This window comes from Sorex fumeus, unplaced genomic scaffold (assembly GCF_029834395.1).
Source record: "Sorex fumeus unplaced genomic scaffold, SorFum_2.1 ptg000079l, whole genome shotgun sequence".
In the NCBI taxonomy this organism is placed as follows: Eukaryota; Metazoa; Chordata; class Mammalia; order Eulipotyphla; family Soricidae; genus Sorex; species Sorex fumeus.
The window spans coordinates 7,597,784-7,619,402 of record NW_026606136.1 but is presented as its reverse complement, the minus strand read 5'-3'; the positions used below and the strand labels follow the sequence as shown (position 1 = coordinate 7,619,402).

General features: G+C 60.0%; 1 protein-coding gene across 2 annotated transcripts in view; it reads right to left on the bottom strand.

Annotated features, from left to right (window-relative positions):
• Positions 1–20,714, bottom strand: part of MAP4K3 (mitogen-activated protein kinase kinase kinase kinase 3) — a 135,426-nt gene extending 114,712 nt beyond the window's left edge. For both annotated transcript variants that reach the window (XM_056130572.1, XM_056130573.1), the window contains exon 1: positions 20,534–20,714. In XM_056130572.1, coding sequence (XP_055986547.1) covers positions 20,534–20,629 — 96 coding nt within the window. In that variant the 5' untranslated portion in view covers positions 20,630–20,714. The remainder of the gene's footprint in view (positions 1–20,533) is intronic.
• Between the last annotated feature and the right edge of the window lie 905 nt (positions 20,715–21,619).

Below are 21,619 nucleotides of genomic sequence, written 5' to 3'. Positions count from 1 at the left end.
GCGGTGCTGGGGGCTGGAGGTGGTGCGGGGACTCGAACCCCGGTCGGCTGAGCGCCAGGCCAGCAGGCAGAATCGGGCGGGAAAGGAGCACCTGCAAGCACATGGGCGAGGACGGTCAGGAACACGACTCCTCAGAGACTTGACTCAAGAGCACTGGGTTTTGAGTCTTGAAAGTGAACGTTCCCAGTTCGCAAGCACAAGTTATTACACTTCAAATGCAACAGTAGAAAATGATGACGGCTGATATCTGGTTCGACGTTGCCAGGCTGGGACTGGAGAGGGACCCGGTGCCACGCTGCCTCCCCCTCCCCTACCCCGGCGCCATGTGCTCATGGACTGATCCCTGAGCAGAGCCAGGAGCAAGCCCTGAGCACCCAATATTGGACCGGGACGGTGTGAAGTCCTCCCTCTGGTATTTATAGAACGACGTGAATGCTGCCAGCACTGATCGGCCGGCGACGCCGCTCCCTGAGCAATCAGCCGAGGCCACGCGGGCACGTCCGGCATCCCCACTGTCCCCGCAGTGAGCAGCCCGCGCAGGCTTGGGTTCCAGAGTCCAGCAGGAGTCAACGGCAGTGACTGTCCTGCGAGAAGCTGAGGTTCCCAGCAGGCGGCAGCCCGGCTCAGGACCGCCCTGCCGCAGCTGCCGTGGGGGCACGGCCGAGAGCCTCCCCGAGCGACAGTGGCTCTGGCAGCAGAGTGGCGTAGCGCAGCTCCCCAATGGACAGCAGGTCCCCGGCCAGTGCAGGGACCTCCGGGGAACATCCCAGTGAGGAGCCGGAAAATGCAGTTCTACGGGCTGTTTCGTCTCCTCAGAAGAGGCACTTACTTCATAGTCCTGGGAACTGCGAGGCAAACTCACGCCAGGCGCTGGGGCAGGACCTGAGGACGCAGCCCTGTGGCAACATCTCTCGGGGTGCAAGACCTAGCACCACAGGGTTGCAACCCCCAGCTACTCCTCGGTGTAGAGCAGGACGCACAGAAAAGATCGAAGAATGGCGAAAATGACTCTACACGCGGGCCCTGGGGCACGGGTCAGGCCTGAAGCGTGTCCAACACTCAGTTCCAACGTCCACCCCTGCCCGTCACAGCACCGCTGGGCCCGCCGGGCTGGGCACCTCACAGTGCTCAACAGGAATTCAAGGGAACACCCCCCGCCCCCCAACACACACAGCACCCCGGTGTGGCCGCTATAATATGCCGCATCTGATGAAATGCTAAACTCCCAGAGACGAGAGACCACAGTGAACCTCCACAGGATGCAAGCAGGGAAACGTAAGCACGTCACAAACAGGTAGTTTCAACAGCTAGGAAGAGGAAACGCTAAAGGGAGAGAGAAAACAACGTGGAAGAATGAAGGACTCCTGGTTGCAACCTGTCTGGCCCGAATGCAGAGAAACAATCTCTTAAAACGGATGCAAAAGCAAAGTCGCCTTACGCTGCATTCCTGCCCCACCATCACCCGGTCCTGAAGCGAGGACGGGCTCCCAGCCCCCAAACAGGACCGAGAGCAGACCCTCAGGCTTACGGGCAGTCTACCCAGGGCAAAGGAGTGAGCTCACGAGGAGGAGAAAGGGGCCTCTTCAACGCTGGAGGGGGAACAGCAACCCCAGGGAAGGAGGGGCAGGAGGGAGAGGAGGGCTGAGGAGGGAGGGAGGAGAGGAATCCGGATCAGCTCTCACGCCATATGCAAGAGTTAATCCCACATGGACTAAAGACCTCGGGATTAAGCCAAAATCCAATAAGTACACGAGGAAAACACCAGCAGAACACGCCACGGTCTGGACCTCCACCGGCAAGGAAAATAAAATTAAGTGGGACTACAAAACTGAAAGGAAATAAAAGGGACCAATTCTTTTTGGTGAACGATCTGCAAGGCAAAGAAGCCTGAGCCAAAAGACGACACGAACTGAAGGGAAGAAAACACCTGCGCACGTCAGACGAAGAGCCAATCTTCAGGACACAGGAAAGATTTCGGAAAACTCAGCCACAGCAAGCGCGTGGGGAAAACGAAGACACCCCGGAGAGGCCCTGAGCTGGAGAGCGGGCCCGTGACCAGTGTCCACCGCCACCGGGCGGGCAGCACCTCTCGCCAGGGACAAGGCACGTGCCACCACAGGCCGGGGGCAAGGACGCGGCCAGAGGAGCCTCCTCGGGCACTGCCGCGGGAGCGGCTCAACCTGACGGGCAGCCACGGGGCAGCTTCCACGGACCCGGAGATCCCGCTTGGGACGGCGGTTCAGAAAGGCACACGCACTCCTGTGTTCGCGGCAGGGCTGGTCACAGGAGCCCGGGAAGGGGAACCCTCCGGATGCCCGACAACAGGTAAACGGAGGGAGAAGTCGTGGCACACGGACGTGACGGAATCCGCGCAAGCACAAGGAGAGACGAGATCTTGCAGCTGCTGCTCGGGCCGGAACTGGAGGGCTGAGCGGACTAAGCCAGAGGGAGAAGGGCCGACCCTGGACGATCCCACTCGGCACGGCATCAAGAGAAACGAAAACGGACACCACTGAATGGCGACTGCCGTGGAGCACAAAGCTGAGAGCGCCGGGCAGGGAGAGAGGACAGGAGAGAATGCAGAGGCAGCTGGAAGCACACAGGACACTGGAGAGGGGCCTGGGGGGTGACCGGACGTCTGAACCACGAGCATCAAGACAACGTTACCTACATGTGTCATAAAAAGACGTTAAACGTCACATGCAGCCACATATGGTCCCCGCAGCCCCGCCAGGCGTGATCCCTGAGTGCAGAGCCAGGAGTGACCCCCGAATACAGCCAGGGGTGGCCCCCGCCTGCTCCCCGCCACACTCCCCCCAACACACACACAAATTCAACTGGAAATCAAATACCGAATGGAAACACAAAAATGAAGAGAAAATCACATGAAGTTTTTCTGACTGACAGGAAGAGGGGGGAAGGGCTGCTAATGTCAGACAGCCCCTGTGGCCTTCACCTGGGGGGCAGGGGAGAGCCGGATGGATGATGTCGGTACTGGAGAGCCAGGATCAAGAATTCAGGGCTCGGGTCGCCACTATGACAAGCCCCTTCATCACTCACCATCGGGGAAACGGGAACCCACACCAGGCGCCGCTTCCCACCACTCAGACTGGGCTGGCAGGGCGGGTACGGGGCCGTCACCCGCGGCCAGTGGACGGCGCCTGCGTCAGCCTCTGCGGCATCTTGAAAAGTCCGGCCTGAGCTTCCGTGGGACCCAGCGACTCACGGCTTAGCACCCACCCCTACTGCCCCCAAACGCGCCCTTGCAAAGGGGCTTTGCGCCACGTTCCTGGTGCCCGAGTCTGGAAACTATGTGAGTGCCCAGGGACAGACAGGTGGCGGAGGCAGAAGCGGGTCTGCAGACGCTCGGCCAGGAGGAAAGGCGGAAGCCCCCAGGTGGCTGCCCCGTGCCTGGACGAGGGGCCACGCCGAGGGAGGCCATGGGGGAGAGGGAGGGACAGGACGGGCTCTCGGGTGCTGAGGTGAACCAGGAGGAGGGAGCGGCCTGTGGCGACAGCCTGGGTCAGCCTGCAAATGGGGTGTGTGTGGGGATGTGGTGTGGACGCTGCAGTGCCAGGAAACTCCAGTGCCAGGACCAGAGACCCCAGTGACCACCTGGAAGCTGAAGGGGCGAGGCCGGAATCCCGAGCTCGAGGTACTCATGCAGCATCTGCACGCAGGCCGTAACATCCAACTCTAGTTCCAGAACGTTAGAATATAAGTTCAACAAAGCCACTGATAATACTGAAAAAAACTTAAGAATTTTTTGGTAAACTTTGTATTTATATAAACGTTGGTTCTGTGCCCATGCAATATAGTAACAAACTTAACTGAAACCTATTATAATCATTTAATTGAAACAGTCCAGAATCTTATTACAAGATCTTGGAACAAGCCCAAGTGTGAGAAGAAAACAATCTGTCTCCAAGAGACACAGTAACTTTCCTCTAATGAAAATGACATTTAAAGGGCTGCTTTTTATTTATTTATTTATCTTGGGGGTGCTTGGTTTCTTTTCTTTTTAATTTATTATTAGTGAGACACCATGAGGTACAGTTGCAGACGTACAACTTTTTGTGCTTGGGTTTCAGTTATACAATGATCGAGGACCCACCCCTCCACCCGTGCCCATTCTTCACCACCACTGATCCCAGTATCCCTCCCACCCTCCATCCCCCCATCCCCCCCACCCCCGTGGCAGGGCATCCCCTTTGGTTCTCTCTCTCCTTTTGGGTGCCGTGGTTTGCGAAAGAGGCACCGAGTGGCAGCCGCGTTTGGTCTAGAGTCTACTCTCAGCACGCTTCTCCCATCCTGGGAGGATCCTCTTTTTGAGAGGCGCTCGCTTCACTCGCCGCGAGAAGGCAGCCCTTGGGACACGTGTCCAAGACTGTGGCAGGCGGAGGAGCTGCTCCAACAGCTGGACAGTGCACGGGGGGAACTGGCCGCCACTCACCACCTTAGTGGCAGGGGGCGCACTCGCGGGGCGATGCCATCCGCCATCCGTCAAGGCCGGGCTCAAGGAGAGGGACGCAAGGGGCCCTTGGGGCACGAAGCAAGGCCCCGGCCTGCAGCCCGAGGAAGGCCGGAAGCAGGCGGAGGCGCGGGCAGGCGAGCGGCGGGCTCCGCACAGGGTCCAAGGGGCTGGGGGCCGGATCTGGGCAGGGGCCAGGCCCAACCCTGACTCGCACGCCACCCGCCACCCCCAAAGCGGCATCTGGTGGAAGCCCATGACTAGTGCTTTTAATATGAAACACAGAGACCTTTCCCTGACTTTTGAAATTCTAGCTTCTCAAAAACAAGCCATTCTCGCTGTCATAATTAAACCAAAATATGTGGAACCGCCGTGTATTTGGCGCACAAGGTCACCCGGTACCGTGACGTTCAAGGGACACGGACGCTGCAGCGGGGAGGTGGAATTCCAACACTGAATTCTCTCCCTCCCCTCCCCACCTGAGGCTGCCCACAGCATCCCCTCTGCCGGGCACTAGCAGACCCCTCAGAAACAACGCGGCTAAAAGAACCAAAGGCTCTGAGGCCATCGCGGTCTTCCACTAAAGCTGTAAGCAAAGAGACGGGCCCAAAGTCCTCCTAAGTACAGGTCAGTAACTCAGCAGCAGTTTTTAAAAGCAGGATATAGGCCATATAATTTTAGGCCTTAAATAGAGAGTGGATTTCCTGAGAGCCGAGGAAACAAATGTCTCCATCACGGAAGAATGTCTCCTTGACTTCTATTTTTAGTTGACGCTGCTACTCGAGACCCAATCTGGAAGCAGAGCACGGGGGAAAGCCACCACGCCTGTCCCTCCCTCTGGCATGGGCGCGGGTTCTGCTCACATCTCCCTGCTGACATGATGCCATCACGCTGAGAGCAAACTTCAGATGGGGTCTGGGGAGAGAGAACGGGGTCCAGCTCGCTCGTTAGACAGCTACAGGCCGCCAGCAGATGCCGGCAAGGGGGGGCAGCCAGACGCCCCGGAGTGTCTGAACCCTCAAGTCCAGCCCCCGATGCCACAGGAGACTGGGGAGAAGGGTAGGTGGAAGCAGAGTTTTTGAACGACACTGAAGGACCTGAACAGACCGTGCCCCTGGTCCCGGGAGGCTCCCACTCCAGCTGGAAGAGTGGCAGGGAACGGGGCGAGAGGGAGGAGCAAAGACAGAAAGGAGCCGGCGTGAGGGAAGGGTCAGCTGAGAGGCCAACGCCAGAGGGGAAATCATCGCGGCCCCGGGAAAGCGCCCACGAGCTCTCCCGGCAGTCGCGGACAGGGTCTCGTTCCTGGGCCCACGACGGCCAGAGCGGGGCACACGCAGCCCTCGCAGGGGTGACCTCGGCGACTCCCGGCTATTTGCATCTTGGCATGAAAGTGAGTCAGAAGGAAGTGAAATCAGGTGTCCGAGACGGATGGAAAAGCTAGCAGAGGTGAAACGCAGGCCGGGCAATCTGGCTCGAGGGGTTCACGTTCAGGTCCCATCTGGTCATCGGACCGAGGAATAGCCGCCCCCAATACTAAAACGCCACTGTAGTCACTTCGAAGATCTCCAGCAGCTTCTCGTGGTCCAGATCAGGAAAGGCCCCCGGAAACGGCCAGGTGTGGAGAACAGGTTCACCCCTCCACCCACCGCGCCTTCCAGAGACACAGCCCGGGCAGAGACGTGGAGCCTGTCTCGAGAGCTGAGATCCCGGGCCGGGGGGTCCTGCTGTCAGTGCCAGAGCCGTGAGTGGGGATCCTAGAGTCTACATCAGAATCTCGTTAAGTGACACTTCAATACCCTTCTAAAGGAAATCAGTGGGAAGCGAGTCAAAACCACCTCAAGGCATGACAACTAGGAAAATTTTTTCAGAAGAATTAAGTTTTCTGAGAAAATATTTCAGTAATATTTCTGAGAAATTACCCCCACATCCCACCTCCACTGCCTCCTGCTTGCAAACCTCCGAGGAACTTCATGCTCTAGCTCCTATGTCTTGCCAGAGTATGTACTCCCGGTGGACGGAAACCACGTTACATGAACAGCTCACTACATACGTGGGAACCCACTTGTTCAAAATAAGTCATCACGTGGCCTCTCACACGTCCACAGTGTCTGCAGGCGCTGAGAGGTTCGGGCCAGGCAGGGACCCTCCCTTGGGTGGAGGTTCGCCCAGATGTGCCGCCCGGGAGGCGACAGCTTGTCCCTCCGCCCGGCAGGGAACGCCTGTCAGCACGCGGGTCCCGCGCAGCCAAGCGCCTCACCGGAAGGCTCACGGCACACGGGCAGGGGCGGACCCAAGCTTCCCGCGTGGCCTCTGCGCCAGCTGCCCCGTCCGGCTTGAGTTTAGCCGAGTCCACAGCAGACGGGGGCCGACAGGGGCAGGAAAGGCACCTCCATGCTCAATGACAGGCAGGCCAGGGGCGAGAGCGGCGTCGGCTACGGGAGCTCGGTGGCCCTGCCTCGTGGGGCCACACGCCCTCCCAGCGAGAGGCAGGAACGGGACTAGAGAGAGAACGGGATGCTGCCCGTGACCGCACCAAGGCCAAAGGAACAAAACCACGTTCACGCCATTTTGTGTGCGTCCAGGATTCTTAGACCTGCTCTCGCTACGCCACTGGGTCGCCTCTGGGGTTCCTCCACGGTGGCTCACCTGGAGCGGGAAGCGTGAAGCTGCTCGAAGAACGAACCGCGCGGACTCCTCGCTGGCTCTGGTGTCCAAGACAAGCACACAGCGAGGTGCGCGTCTTAAGTGGGCGGGCAGTGTGGCGGGCGCACTCTAGCTCGACGAAGCTGCTGAGAACGCTACGTCGGATCCCGGAAGGGGGAGCGGGCCTGGAGCCCGCGGCTCTCCGCAAGCTGAGCGCGGAAAGCAGAGCCACGGGGCGCTGGGCAGCAGCCCAACAGGAAAGCCCTTGAGCCGCCGTCCGCGCCAGCCCTGCTGCGGCCTCCACCGGGCCCCAGGAGGAAAACGAAGCCCCGAGTCAGGGAGGGGGCGTGGGGGCACCGTCCAGGTTTGCTCCAGAACTTCCTCAACGGTGTGGCGCTTCCCGCAAGCACGGTCCCTGCTAGAAAGGCCAGCTCCCTCGAGAGGCCTGCTGCAGGGAGCTGCCTGTCGGCGCCACTCCTGGCGGCGCTCAGGGCTTGAGTGCCGGGGACGGAGCCTGGGCCAGCCACACGCAAGGCGGACGCCCTGCCGCTGTGACGGTCTCTCCAGCCCCCGGAGGCCGCCGCTTCTCACCGCGGGCCCTGCCACGTCCTGGAGGATGCTTTGGGCGTTTTTCTGATACCCAAGAATCACATCTTCCTTTCCCAAGAAGACAAAGAGAAAAGAAAAGCCCTTCCTTGGGCTGAAGCAACAGCACAGCGGGGAGGGCACTTTCCTTGCACGTGGTCAACTCGGGCTCAACCCGGCCCCCGACACGGTCCCCGGAGCACTGCTGGGAGTGACCCCCGAATGCCGAGGCAGCAGGGACCCCGCAGCATCACTGGTTGTAGCTCAGAAACTGAGAGAGAACCCAAAAAACGATAAAAGCTTCTCCGGGACCCACCCTCAGATGCGGGCCGAGCCTGTAGGCCGGACACCGGGTCAGTGCTGCCCTGCCCCTGCGCGGCCACCTGAGCTGCCAGAGGCACCCGAAGGCCCTGCGGCAGAGTGGGGTCTCCCGGAAGCAGCTTCTTTACACGTCAGTTCACAGAACAATGTTTGATACAGAATCATCCTGTCAAGAGTGAATACACGACTTTGGGAAAGGTAGGAGACAGTCTGGTTTGAGAAGCCACAAGGAGACTGTCCTGATTCCCAAAAGGCCGTGCGGGTAAAGCCACTGACGATGGCAGTGGGCCTCCTGCCTGCTCGGGATGGGGGAGGGGAACGGGAGCAATCTGGATGTCTGATGCAAAGTACAAAATAAGCATCCCTGGGGCCGGAGCGATGGCACGGCGGGGAGGGCGTCTGCGTTGCACGCGGCCGACCCGGGTTTGATTCCCAGCATCCCATAGGGGCCCCCGAGCACCGCCAGGAGTGATTCCCCTGTATGAATGTAGAGCCCCTGCGCATCGCCGGGTGTGACTCAAAAAACAGAAAAATAAAAATAAATAAATAAAAATATTATCAGTATTTTAAAAAATACATAAACATCCCTCAGCTCACACAAATCCTCGCTAGGAATTCCGAGTCATCGAGGTGGCTGCTCCCTCCTACAAGCTTATTCCTACCCTGTGCCCGAAGCCGAGGGAGCGACAGTTACCTCCAGAGGGTAAGGATCCCTTGGTGGAGAACCCGGGAAACCTCCTCACGGCCAAGAACCAAGGTCACTTACTGGCGCGTCTCATCCCCCGAAAATCTATCGTGCAAACGAACCCTGAGGAAAACAGCAGAAACTCGGAAAGTGACCGCACACAGCAAACTCACACGCCGCCAGCTGTTAAAGTTTGGAGGTCACGGAAAACCAAGTACGTGAGACTGTCAGGGACCAAAAAGTGCACTGGGAGAAACACAGTGGCCAGGGGCCCGGGGGCAGAAGCAGACTCCAGACATGGGGGCGGGGAGGGGGGCCAGGCCCAAGCGCCCGACTCTGAAACCTACCTAGAACAGAGCTTCTAGAATGTTCAAGAAATGTCAACAACTTCTGTCCTAGGTTTTGCAGGGTTACTGTAAATCCTGGCCAAATAAACAAGATGCTGCTGGCCTCAGAACAGCTGAGCCTTTAAAGGGAATAGATCGTTGATGGCGACTATGCTGTCTTAAAAACGATATTCTTTACTGCCATAGAATGTAAGTTTCGTTTCCAGGCCTTTCCAAAGCCCACCAAAGTAAGTGAAAAATACTTCCTCTAAACTCTTATTTAAAATTTTGACTTAAACTTTGTATCTTTTATGGATGTGAAATTCTCACTCAAGGTCAAGGTAGACAATTTTCATATTTTCGTTCAGATACTGCATTTTACATGGCAGAAGCAGTTAAAGAAACCTCAACACAAACTGTACAAACCTACTCCAAAAATAGCAGCACTGCCCAGTAATTAAGAGAAACCTTCAATTTTGGTTTTGGAGAGAAAAAAACAGTCTGTCAAAACCTCGGATAACCACAGTTTACTGAAGAAAAAGAAATGTCAACATTTCAAATCAAAACATCTTATTTGATCGGCAGAGCCCAGCGGTGTCAGCCAATCCACATTACAGACCCCAAAGAAAACTCCCCAGCCACGCCCACGGCCACTGCGGTCCGACGCCAGAACTGCTGCGCTGCCCAGCGTCTCCCGGGCCCAGGAAGGTCTGTGCCTTCCTGCAGACGGGGCGGAGGCACCAGGGCCACAGCAGCAGGCGGGACAGGCAGGGAGGCAGGCCTCGCCAGGAACACCGCCATCTGCGTCTCCCCTCGCTGGGCACGGCCAGTGCCGGCGTCCTTCTGTCCACTTTGTTCCGCCGAGGCAGGCCCGGGAAGGGAGGGAGAGGAGGGTGCGCCTGGCTCGACAACACGGGAAGCTTCACTGGGCCCAAGAGACTCTTAGGGACGAAAGGCAAGCCAGGAACCAGGAGGAAACGGCTGCAGGACACATCATCTCATGAAAGCCCCTGCGAGATTTACAAAGCCTCTTAATGCACAGCAATGAAAAGAATGCCCGACTCGAAACGGCCGGAGGGCGCTGGGGACGCGGCTCCAGGCAGAGCTCTTGCCTGGCACAGGAGTCCCGGATTCCTCAGAATCACACAGAAGGCGGAGTGAGAGGGCCACGCAAGCAAGGGCCGCGGGGCTGGCGGAACGGCCCAGTGCCAAGTGCGCGCCCGAGTGCAGGCAGCCTCGCTCAAGCCCTGTCACCACCGACAGGAAAGCAGGGGGGTACGACGCCGACGCCGCCAACAGGTCGACTGTCCCTGCGGGGCGAGTGCACCAGCAGCCTGATGGCGCCTTCGGGCTTCCCGACACCCCCAGACTGCCGCTGGGCCTCTGGCTGGACCCCAACACCTTGGGACCAAGTTTACCTAGAAAGCCAACAGCCAGAAGTCAGGTATGCGGGAGCCACGGCCACAACCCCCTCCGGCTCAACTACACAAGCTCATTTATTGGCCTCATTTCAGAGACCCACAGTTAAGTCTCAAGAGAGAGCAAGAGCCAGTTAATCTCGGACCCAAGCACAGCTGAACGGACTGGGGTAAATCGGAGGGCGCAGGCTGGCCTGTGCCTGCCCAAGCAGAGCCCCCAGCAGCCGCTTGCTCCCACAATCCAAAATCGCCACCCCCCCCCCCGCCCCCGGCCCCGGCCTGACTCCACCACCTCAGGATGGACCTCACCAAGACCTGATCTGCTGAAAATTCGGGCATGCAGGTTTCGTGACTGAAATCCCCAGGTTTTCGTGGAGTTGGGGTGGGCTACCTCCCCCCACTTCCCAACACACATGGAGGCACTGGCAGTCACCCCCGCAAACCAACCCCAGCGCCACCCTGTAAACTCTATTCTGGCCTTGCTTCAGAGACCCATAAATACATCTCGAAAGAGACCCAAAGCCAGAGACAGAGCAGCGAGTCCCGTCCCGGAAGACACCACTGAGCCGGAGACTTCCCCGGCCCCAGACTGAGCCAATTTCACTGGGGCACCCAGAGGGAGCAGGTGCAGCCTCCCCGCCTACTCCGGACGGAACCCAGCGACCAAGAGCTTCCAGAGGCAAGGCCCAGGTATGCGGGTTCCAGACTAAATCTCCAGGCCCCTCCCCGGCTCCCCGCCCACTTGTCGGCCTGGCTGCCACCCCCACCATTGTGACACTGTGACAAAAATCACGGTGACATGAGATGCCTCCGGGTGCCATCTTGGCGTGCCAACAGCCAATCCAACTGGTCCAGAGATGCCCGACTGAATCCCAAAATGGATCAGTTCCCTACAGAAATGTCCCTGGAACCCAACCACTTACAATCTAGGGTTTCAGAAGCACGCAGACGCGGCACCTGAGATATTGAAAACGACCAACGGACAATAAACGATCTAGCGTCGGACCCTGGCAGGCAGGGGGGAACGGTGGTGGGGAAATTCCAGCAAAACATAATGCCCCGAAGTAGAGAGAGTACTGGAGAGATCGCCTGCCCTGGAGGCAGGGTGAGACTGGGATGGGTGTGTGTGTGGGGGGGGATACTGGGGACACCGGTGGTGGAAAGTGTCACTGGTGGAGGGATGATTGTGTAATCGTTGTACGGCTGGCTGAGTCTCAAACATGAAAGTTTTATAACTGCAGCTCATGGCGATTCAATTAAAAAAAATAAAAAGGAATGAGGAGTTCATGCCCGATTCAATCAGCTTAGTCGATGGCTGAATAAAAAGCAGTATTCCTACATTAAAAATAAATAAATTTAAAAGCAGCTGTACGGAGAGCGGAGGAGAAGCTCATGAAAAGCTGCCCCAGACCACGGCTCACTCGAGAGCTGCAAGCACACACCCACGCGAGGGCCCGAAGCTCCACCCCGCCGGAGCCAGAGGAGAGGAGCAGGATGGGGACCACACGCTGATCTGGGGAGAACTCCTCCCAGGCAGTGCTCGGGATTCCGAGGCCAGGCCAGAAGCACTCTCCCCTCCGAGGGCGCACCCAAGGGACCGGGGACTCTGGGGTCCCAGGACCTCGCAGGCGTGGCGTGCGCCCGTACTCTGAGCAACACCCCCGGCCCCAGACCGGCAACTTCAGAAGTTTGGCGCTTTCTCACAAAACGAAACCTCTCACCCCAGATTCTGCCGGCACTGCCAGGTATCTGCCCAGGGGAACCAGGAGACCTTCGGCAGGAGACGCTCAGAGGCCTGGCACCGGGCAGCTTTCGGGGCTCTGAACGGCGAGGAAGCTAAAGCGGCCCTGCATGACGCGCGCCAAGACCTTACTGCCGGGTGGCTTTGGGGGCTCAACTCTGCGCAAAGGATGTGGTGTGGGGACTCGGCGTGAGCAAGTACCTGACCGCAAGACCCGTGGTTCTGGGGAGAGGAGCAGAGCGTTTGGGGGAAGGACAACCCTGCGGCTTGACCACAGGCGAGTCTGACAAAAATCAAAGCACCAGGCAAGGGCTGGAGTCACAGTACAGCGGGAAAGGCACCTGCCTTGCCTGCAGCCAACCAGAGTCAATCCCCAGCAACAACCGGCATCTTCTGCGCCCCGGCAGGCGGGATCTCAGAGCACAGAGCCAGGCGTGGGCCCTGAGCACTGCCAGGTGTTACTCAAAAGTAATAATAAAAAAAAAACCTAAATTCAAAACTGAAGTAAGAATCCTGGGCCGGAGCAACAGCAGAGCAAGGCCTGGCGCTTGCCTTCAATGCCATCGACCTGGGCTCAATCCCCGGGTACCTGTACGGTCCGCCAAGCACCGCCAGGAGTGATTCTGAGTGCAGAGTCGGGAGGAACCCCCAAGCATCACTGGATGTGACCCAAAACACAAAACGATAAAATGAAAAATAAAGCCAGACATGGTCAGCAAATGCAGCTAACCAGCAGAGAAGCCTGAAAGAGCTAACTGGGTTAAAATGATCAGTATGAAGACCTATCAAGACCCTGAGAACACGAAACTGCTGAACCCACAGCAGACTTGAAACCAAACGAAAGAGAGCTTCTAAAAACACAACGACCCAAATGCAGGACAAAACAGATCTGAGGGGACCGAGGGGACCAAGGGCCCCTCCCACCCCAGCCCGACTCCCTGCCCAATTCCTATGCTGAGGTCCAAACCCCAGGTGACGGGCCGGGGCCGGGCACGCAGAGGGCCTACTGCTCGATGCGGGGACCCCCAGGTGGCAGTGCCCCGAGCTGAAGGGTCCCGAGAGCCGCCGTCCTCCCTCCCGGCCGGGTGAGCCCCTGGCAAGGCAAGAAGACGGGCACCTGAGCCCGAGACCAGCCCCCAGAGGGTGTTCCTCAGCTTGGCAGTGGGGCAGTGAGCGATTTCCACTGTTAAATCAGAAAAGAGACGACCATCAAAGTAAGTGGTAGTGATGAATTGCAATCCAGTACATCAAGAATCTGTCCCATCAAAACTAGAGAAGCAAAAGCTCTTTATCCTAACAGAACGTCAACCAATAAATGCAGAAGAAATTCACGGAGTCAGAAACCCATTATTTGGCAACCACCACAGTAATAACTCAAACACAAATTTCTTCAACAGATGCGAGACAGATGAAGGAGACGTCCTAAGTCTCGGTTCCCCCCACATCTCACTTGCTGATTCTGAAAGGAAAACAGCGACCTTAAGAGAGAAGCGCGCAGAGCCACGTTAAGCAAGTGATCGAGCGATATTAATGAGGAATAAACGATCTGACGTGATTCACCAAGGCACATCCCTAGCTAAACAAAAGGAAATAGCAGACATACCAACAGTGAGGGCTGTTCCACAAATCAAAGGCTCCGTCCTCGTTAACCGAGTCAGAGACCACAAACGTCAGGGAGGGGAGAGTGCCTCCCCAGAGGGAGAGAAACGGGCGCTGGTGGAGGAACTGGTGTTGGAACAATGGACTCCTGCAACGCAATCATGAATATTCTTGTAACTGTGATTCACAGTGATTCAACAACAACAACAACGAAATTTTAATGAAAACTCAAAAAAAAAAATTCAGATTGGAGCGCCAGAGATAGCACAGCAGGTAGGGCACTTGCCCTGCACACAGCCAACCTGGGTTCCAACCCCCACATCCCACATGGTCCACCAGAAGTAATTTCTCAGTGCTGAGCCAAGAGTACTGCAGGGTAATACCCACCCCCTCCCCCCATCGAAAACGACTCACACTGGGGCTCAGGGAGCACAGCAGGTGAGGTACCCGGGTTGGATCCCTGGCCCCGCTTACGGCAGCCAAGTATCGCCAGGCACCGAGCAGAGCCAAGAGGGAGCCCTTAAGACAGCCAGAGGTGCCCCCCCCCCCACCAAAATAAAACTCATGTCCCTAAGAACTTAATCTTTAAACAAAATTAAGAGAGAGCTTTTCACTACTTGGTCCCGGAAATTTCTATCACTCTTCCACTTCATTTTTCTGACATGTTCACCGAGATTTATACGGGCTCCCAACTAGGCTTCTGACATCGCTTCAAATTCTTTCCCTCAGAGCAGATTTCTCCGAGACCGGGTCAGATTCCACTCCTGCCCCGAGGCTGCCAGCCCGGCAGCCCCTTCCCCGCGCCATCAGCTGCTTTGTCTGTCTCATCAGCGCGAAGAAACAGTCCGCAGGTAGGGGCACCCGCCTCGTATGCCGCTGACCCGGGTTGGACTCCCAGCACCCTGCACGAAGTGCTACGTGAGCTCAGCGCCAGGAGCAAGCCTGGGGCACCTCCGGGGTGTGGCCTCCAAACAAACAAGCGAAATGCACCCCACTACCCACCTGTAACAGCCACATGATTTTCTGACACAGTTCGATGAACCCGGGGTTCTTTCGGAGGGTCTGAGAAGCCAAAACTGTTTTCCTAATAATCCTGGAGTGCTACCAGGACCTCTGCCTCTACCGACGGTTGTCAAGCTGCTCAGACGGTGGCACAGACCAAAGAGAGGCCCACGGGAGGGCCGGGCACTGCTCACTGCCTCCGCCCAAGGGCCAACGCCAGTCCACTGAAAGCCGCCCGGGCTGGAGCAGTCCCTGACTCTGTCTGCCTGCCGCCTCCCTCTCCTACCGAGGCAGGGCCCAGGGTCTGACGGGGCTGCACGCTCCGGACACAGCTCTGCCCAGAGCACTGTCCCCCGGAAAGGCACACCTGGCACTCGCACCCTGCGGGCTCAGGGCCTGACATTTTCCAGACGTCAACTTGTGCGTCTGTCATTTCAATGAGAAAAACAGGGAGACTTGCCAGGGATGCCCCCGAGGCTGCCAAGACAAGTCTGAAGACTGGAGGCTCGTCCCTACCTCAGAGCTGCACCTACCCCCGTGCGCTCAGACTGCAGGTGAGACGAATGATTTCTGATAATGCATAGTGAAACATGGTCATTCTGGGAAACGCTGGATAGCTCCGTGGATCTTTTTTTCCCAAATGATTTTAATAAACCAAGCACCGGTCAATGATCAAACCCAAGCACAAGAGGGGTCTGCGTAGGGAAGGCAGGTGACTTACTCACACAGAAAGAACTTCTCGGCACATTTCTAGGGATAACTGAGCAAGGAAACATCTTCTTCGAACACACCTAAAGTTAAGGTCCAGGTTAGACTTCTTCCCGAGTCACAGGGGCAGGGCAGGTGCCATCTGTCCCACTGGAGTCTAACCCTGTCAGCTCAGGTGAGGGCAGCTGGAACTCTGACACGGGGCGTCTTCCAGACACAGAAGAGTGGAATGCACAAAGCAAACCTCCATGAGCTCACCTGCCGACTGAGGCCTGCTGGTAACTGCTGCATTTCCTCACTCGTCAGTCACTGAAGGTCACTAGTTTAGAAGGAGAAAGCGGGGCCAGGGGAACACAGAGGGCAGGTGCTTGCCGTGCACTCAGCTGACCGGACCTGATGCCAGCACCCCACGTGCCGTGACAGCACAGTGACAGCACAGTGGGGAAGGCATTTGCCTTGCACGCGGCCGACCCGGGTTCGATCCCCGGCATCCCACAGAGGCCCGAGCATCGCCAGGAGTAATTCCTGAGTGCACAGCCAGGAGGAACCCAAGCGTCACTAGATGTGACCCAAATGTTAAAAATAAATAAAAAGGAAGTAGCCCCAAGAACCGCTGGCTGTGGCGTGAACTTCCCCCACCCACCCCACCCAGCACGCCAAAAAATCACACTGGCAGAGCTGTGCAGGGGCTCTGTCCGGTGGCGGCCCAGTCTCCCTCCAGGCCCCACACACTGGGTGTGTGGTCCTGGGTATGAGAGATGACGTAAAGAGGAACAGACTGTCTTCGCGGCACGGACAGTCGTGGGAACTGCTTAAAGTGTGGAAGATACGTAGACTGACCCTAGTGACCTGGCTTGCCTTGGCCCCAACGCTACCTGCCTTCTGCACCCGTGAACGTCAGACGTGATCCGCTTCCTCCAGACATCAGCACACGCATGTCCCTCTCAGGCCACAAACGTGCTGAGTCTAAAGTGTGTCAGCCCAGCTCCGTCCTCACACGCCACAGGGAGAAACAGACAACAAAGGAAAGTGGCACCCCCGGGGGCGTGGGGTTACTGCATGTGTGTACGGTGTGTGTGTGTGAGCGCAGAGCAGAGCTGAGCTTCCTAACGAAGTCCGAGGGGCTGGAGCAGCTGCGACAGGAGACACCGCAGCAGGGTGGGAAACGAGGGTCCACCGGGGAGTGTTTTGCGACAGTGTCCTGAGGACGTGCCAGGAGGCTCCGAGGAGAGGGGCCTGACTTAAGGTTACGGAATTTCCTAGGACACCTCGAAAACATTCACTTTTCAAAGATAGTCCCAAGGCTCTCAGTGCGACTTCTTTCCCTTCTAATGAGCGCCCACCCCATCTGTCTGAACTCCAGGCTCTCCGACTCTGCAGCCACCCGTAAAGACAGAAAGGAGGACAGCACTGCTCTCTGCGGTGAGCACCTTGGGGGGTGGGGTGGGGTGGGGTGGGGTGGGGTGGAGCTGAGCCCCCCGGGAGAGCAGCGCAGCCCAGAGCTGGGGGAGACGGCATCCGCTCCATACCGCACCGGCCACCCGACAGCAAAGGCCACCGGCTGGGTCCCCGTGTCAGGTTCCGCCCAGGCCCACGCCTACTTGACAAGGGAAACGTCCTGCCCAGGAGCTGGCGAGCGGCGCTGAAGCCTGGCTGGGAGCAGAGCCCACTCGAGAACCACGGGGTCTGCGAGGCAGATCCGGGTTCATCTCCGCCTAGGGCACTGACGCGCAGGAGAGGGGTCAGCACGCTCTTCTCCCTCAATGAGGGGAGCGAGCAGCAGGCAACGCGTTCCGTCTCCGAGAACACCAAGTGCCGCTCTGCTCTCGGCCCGTCTCCTCGGACGGCTGCTGGGGGAGGGCGGCTGTTCCCATGAGCCCTCCAGAGGGAACGACCGACTCTTCACCCTCACTACAAAGTCACCATGACGCGCTCTTTCACAAGCAAAGGAAACTCTGATAAAATCACGCAGAATCTCCTTTAGGGAATGAGATCCAAATCGGCGCCAGAGAACCGGCCGCTCTTAAAGATCTCGGGAGAAGCGGCCCACGTTGCTCCGCTGTGCGGTTCTACCTCCAGGAACGACTGCAGCCAGGAGCCGCTTCGCTCTGACCTCCCTCCCGCAACTGCGGACACAATCCCCGGGAAACGCTAAACTCCGTCCCTTCGCCACTCACACACTCCCCAACTCCGAACTCTGTGCATCAGCCATGCGCGGTGCCTGGAACCGTGGAGGCTGGATTCGAACCTCAGGCGGGGGGTCACTCTCGCTCTCTGGACTCTGTCCTCCCTGGAAGTAGGAGTGAGCAGACCAGCCCCTTTCATTTTCTTTCCTGTTTCTTCCTGAATGCCTAAGAGCTTCACGTCTCTCAACAGCGGCATCAGAATTCAATATTTTGAAAAGAATCTCACAAATGACGACCACAATAAAAACGGCCACCGATGTCAGTAACTGAAAGATGCGAGGACCGGAGCCAGAGAAATACCAGGGAAGGTAAGACGCCTGCCTTGCTCGTGGTGGCCCGGCTGAATCTGACCCCCGGCACCACAGGGGGTCCCACTGTCCCCGAGACGCTGAGCGGAGTGGAGGAGGACCACGAGCACAGCCGGGTGCGGCCCAGAGACCGACAAAAGTATCGGGAGTCAGGACTCAACACCACTCACAAACACCTCAAGGTGCTCAGGCTCGCGGAGTGACCGTCTCCCAGGGCCAGCGGCCGCACCCTCCCCAGGAACAGCTTCCTTGCAGACCCAGGAGGCACCACGCGGGGCCCACCGTGGGGGCTGCAGAAGAGCCCCGTGGGGGCCGGCATAGGTGGTGCTGAGCCCATCTCCCCGCCGGCACGCCTCCTGGTTTTCTCATGAGCACTGCTTTCTCTGGAGCATCCGGGACGCGGTCTGGAAAAGGCCCCCCGGTCCAATCCGAAGAACGAAGGACTCAAGGCATCAGGTCTGATAAGCCGTCGAGTCTGGAGCCGTGGCGAGAAGGGGCTGAGAAAGAAACGCACTTGGAAGAAGCCCGTGTGAAGGTCAGGCGGGCGATGGATGCAGGAGGAAAGAGGCAGCCTGGAGACCGGAAGCAAAGCCTCCCCGGCCTGCAGGGGTCAGGGCAGGAGGTCGAGGGAGCCCAGGGCGAGACCCACAGAGTCTTCCCAGCACGGCTGGGGCGGCTCACACTCCGTCTCCAAACACGTTCCTCCTTGGAACACGCTGAAACCGTTTCTTCCGATCGGAACAGACACTCCTCCGGGGACAGGGCAGATGGGCCCGGGACAGGCAGACGCCCACCAGCTCCCGGGCCTGGGAAGGGCCCCAGCAGAGGGCACCTGCCCGTCGGAGGCTTGGGGGGCCGGAGCACTGCTGGCTGCCACTGACTGGGCAGCCCCCCCGGAAAGCAGACGGCGATGCCTCCAGAAATCAAAAAATGGACATTCCACCCCTGTAGTCAAGCTATCCCAGGTCCGGCGATTTACAGGAAAGACCCACTAATTCGAAGAGATGTACCTAAGTCCCTATTTGGGCAGCACCTTTGCACAGCAAAACCTAGGGTAGATGAAGACGGTCTAGATACACAGCAAATAGAACTCAACTCTTTCAGGAAGAAAAATAGATGACTCCTTCCCATTCATTGAAAAGCCCAGAGCAGATCAAGCTCAGGCAGACAAGTCAAAGACAAAAGCCCTCAGACGATATAAGAGGAAATTAACTGTAGCACGGTCCTCCCGCTGTTCATCGATTTGCTCGAGCGGGCCCAGTAACGTCTCCATTGTGAGACTCCTTGTTACTGTCGCTGGCATATCGAAGACGTCGCGGGGAGCTTGCCAGCCAGGCTATAAACAGCAGGACTAGGTAAAGCAAAAGTCCGTCTGGGAGGTGCCTAATAGCCATTAGGGGTCACCCACAGAGAGGCTGGGGCCACAAAGGGCAAGCGCGTTTAGAAGGACAAAACCGGACGCTCCGCGGCAAAGGCAGGCCGTCATCCCGGGCTGACCTCCCAGGACGCGCACTGGAGACCGGCAGGATGTCAACCGGACGACAATCCCACTTCAAGTCAAAAAGGAAAAGAAAACCGTTCCCCCGAGGGTTTTAGGTCGGACCCACCTGCCTCTCTCCAGCAACAGGCGCAGAAGAGTATCAGGACACGAGGACTCTTGAGGTTGGAGTGGTACAAATTGGCCGGGAGTCATCTCAGACGCCAGCCCTGGCCCGGGGCAAGCTGCCCGCTGGCTGGCCAACGCTGCCCGCGACCTGGCAGAGCCGGACTCCCGGGAACCTGCCACCGGCCACGCTCGCTGCCCCGGGATCCCGGGTCTGGGCGGGGGGACGAAGGCCTGAAGCCGTCCTGCAGGGCCCGAGGGCTCCCAGCTGCCCTGCGCTGGCCGCGGCCTGAGACAGAGCCAGGGGGGCCTGGACACTCCGCTGTGCCCTCCCGGGGCCTCTGAAACAAGGAGATTCGCATGTGGGGCAAAACTGGGGCGACACCCACTGACCGGGACACCTCGAAGGAGCCGGGTTCTGTCGTCAGGTCACCCGGTCACCTGGTCACCTGGTCACCTGGTCACCTGGTCACCGATCGTCCGCATCCCAGCTCGGAGCCTGCCACGGGGCGGGCTTGGAATTTCGCGGCTGCTGCCGGGTTTGGGGGCCGGGCGGGGGGCGGCGAGTGGACCACGGGCCCAGCCCCGTCCCGGGCTTGCAGAGAGGGGCCAGGGCAACCGGGGTGGACCGGGCCGCGCCAGCCCACGGGACGCGGGTCCAGGGCGAGACCCCTCCGACCGCAGGGCGGCCCCGGGGGGCTCCGGCGACCCGGGCCGAACCGCTGGCTCTGCTGCCCGTCCGGCCGCCCCGGCCCAGGGCGAGCTCGACCTGCGACCCCCGCGCCCCCGGCCCGGGCAGGGGAGACCCCCGGGCGGCCCGCGAGCACCCACGTGGGGCGGGGGGGGCTCGGGGCCGGGGGTCTCGGGTCCCGCGCCTTCGCGGGGGCGGCGCGGGGCGCCCCGGGCCCCCCTCGACCCCCGCCCACCCCGGCCGCACCTTGTAGACGTCGCCGTAGGTGCCGCTGCCGATGCGCTGCACCAGCTCGAAGTCCTCCTGCGGGTTCCGGCGGGACAGGTCGAAGCCCGGGTTCATGGCGGGCCGGGCCCCCCGCCGCCCTCCCGGGCCGGCCAGGGGGCGCAGAGGGGCCGCGCGCCGTCCGCCCGCCGCCGCCGCCGCCGCCGCCGCCGCCGCGCACAATGGCCCGACCCCGCCGACGCCCGGCGCCGCGCCGCGCCCGTCACACCCACGGCGCCCCGCGCCCGCGCGCCGCCCGCATCATGGCGCCCGCCGCGCGCGCGCCCGCCCCGCGCACGCGCGCCCCCGCCGCGCCCCCGCCACTGCGCAGCCGCCGCCGCCGCCCCGCGCGCGCCCCCGCCGCGCCCCCGCCACTGCGCAGCCGCCGCCGCCGCCCCGCGCGCGCCCCCGCCGCGCCCCCGCCACTGCGCAGCCGCCGCCGCCCGCCCCGCGCGCGCCCGCCGCCGCCCGCCCCCGCGCGCGCGCCCCCGCCGCCGCCCGCCGCCGCGCACTGCGCAGCCGTCGACCCTCCGCGCGCCCCCGCCCGCGCGCCCCCGCCCAAGGGACCTGCGCGGCGGCGGCGCCCGGGAGCGACCCGCGCAGGCGGCCCGACGCCCACGTGCCCTCGGGCGCGCGGGGTCGGGTGGGGGGCCCTTGGGGCGCCCCGAGTGCGAACTGCGGGGTCGAGCCGGGTCCGGCAAGCGGGGGGCGCGCGCCGGGCACGCGGCCAGCCCGGGTTCGGCCTCCGCAGACCCCACGGGGGTCCCGCCGGCCGGTCCCCGAGTGCCGCGCCCGGGCCGTGCCCCGCTGGCCCCACGCCGAAGGGAACCGGTTTTACGCTGCAGCGCCAGCACAGCGGGGCGGCCCGGGTTCGACTCCCCGCCCGCACCCCCTCGGGTCCCCCAGCACCGCCAGGAGTGACCCAGGGAGGGAAAAGAGGAGGGGCAGGGGCTGGCTCGCACCCACGGGGCCTGCCAGGGAGGCAGGTGGGCAGCGCCGCTTCCTGCTCCCGCTGCACGGCCCACTCGGCCCCTGCCAGGGCTGCAGCTACCGGCCAGCCGGGGGCCT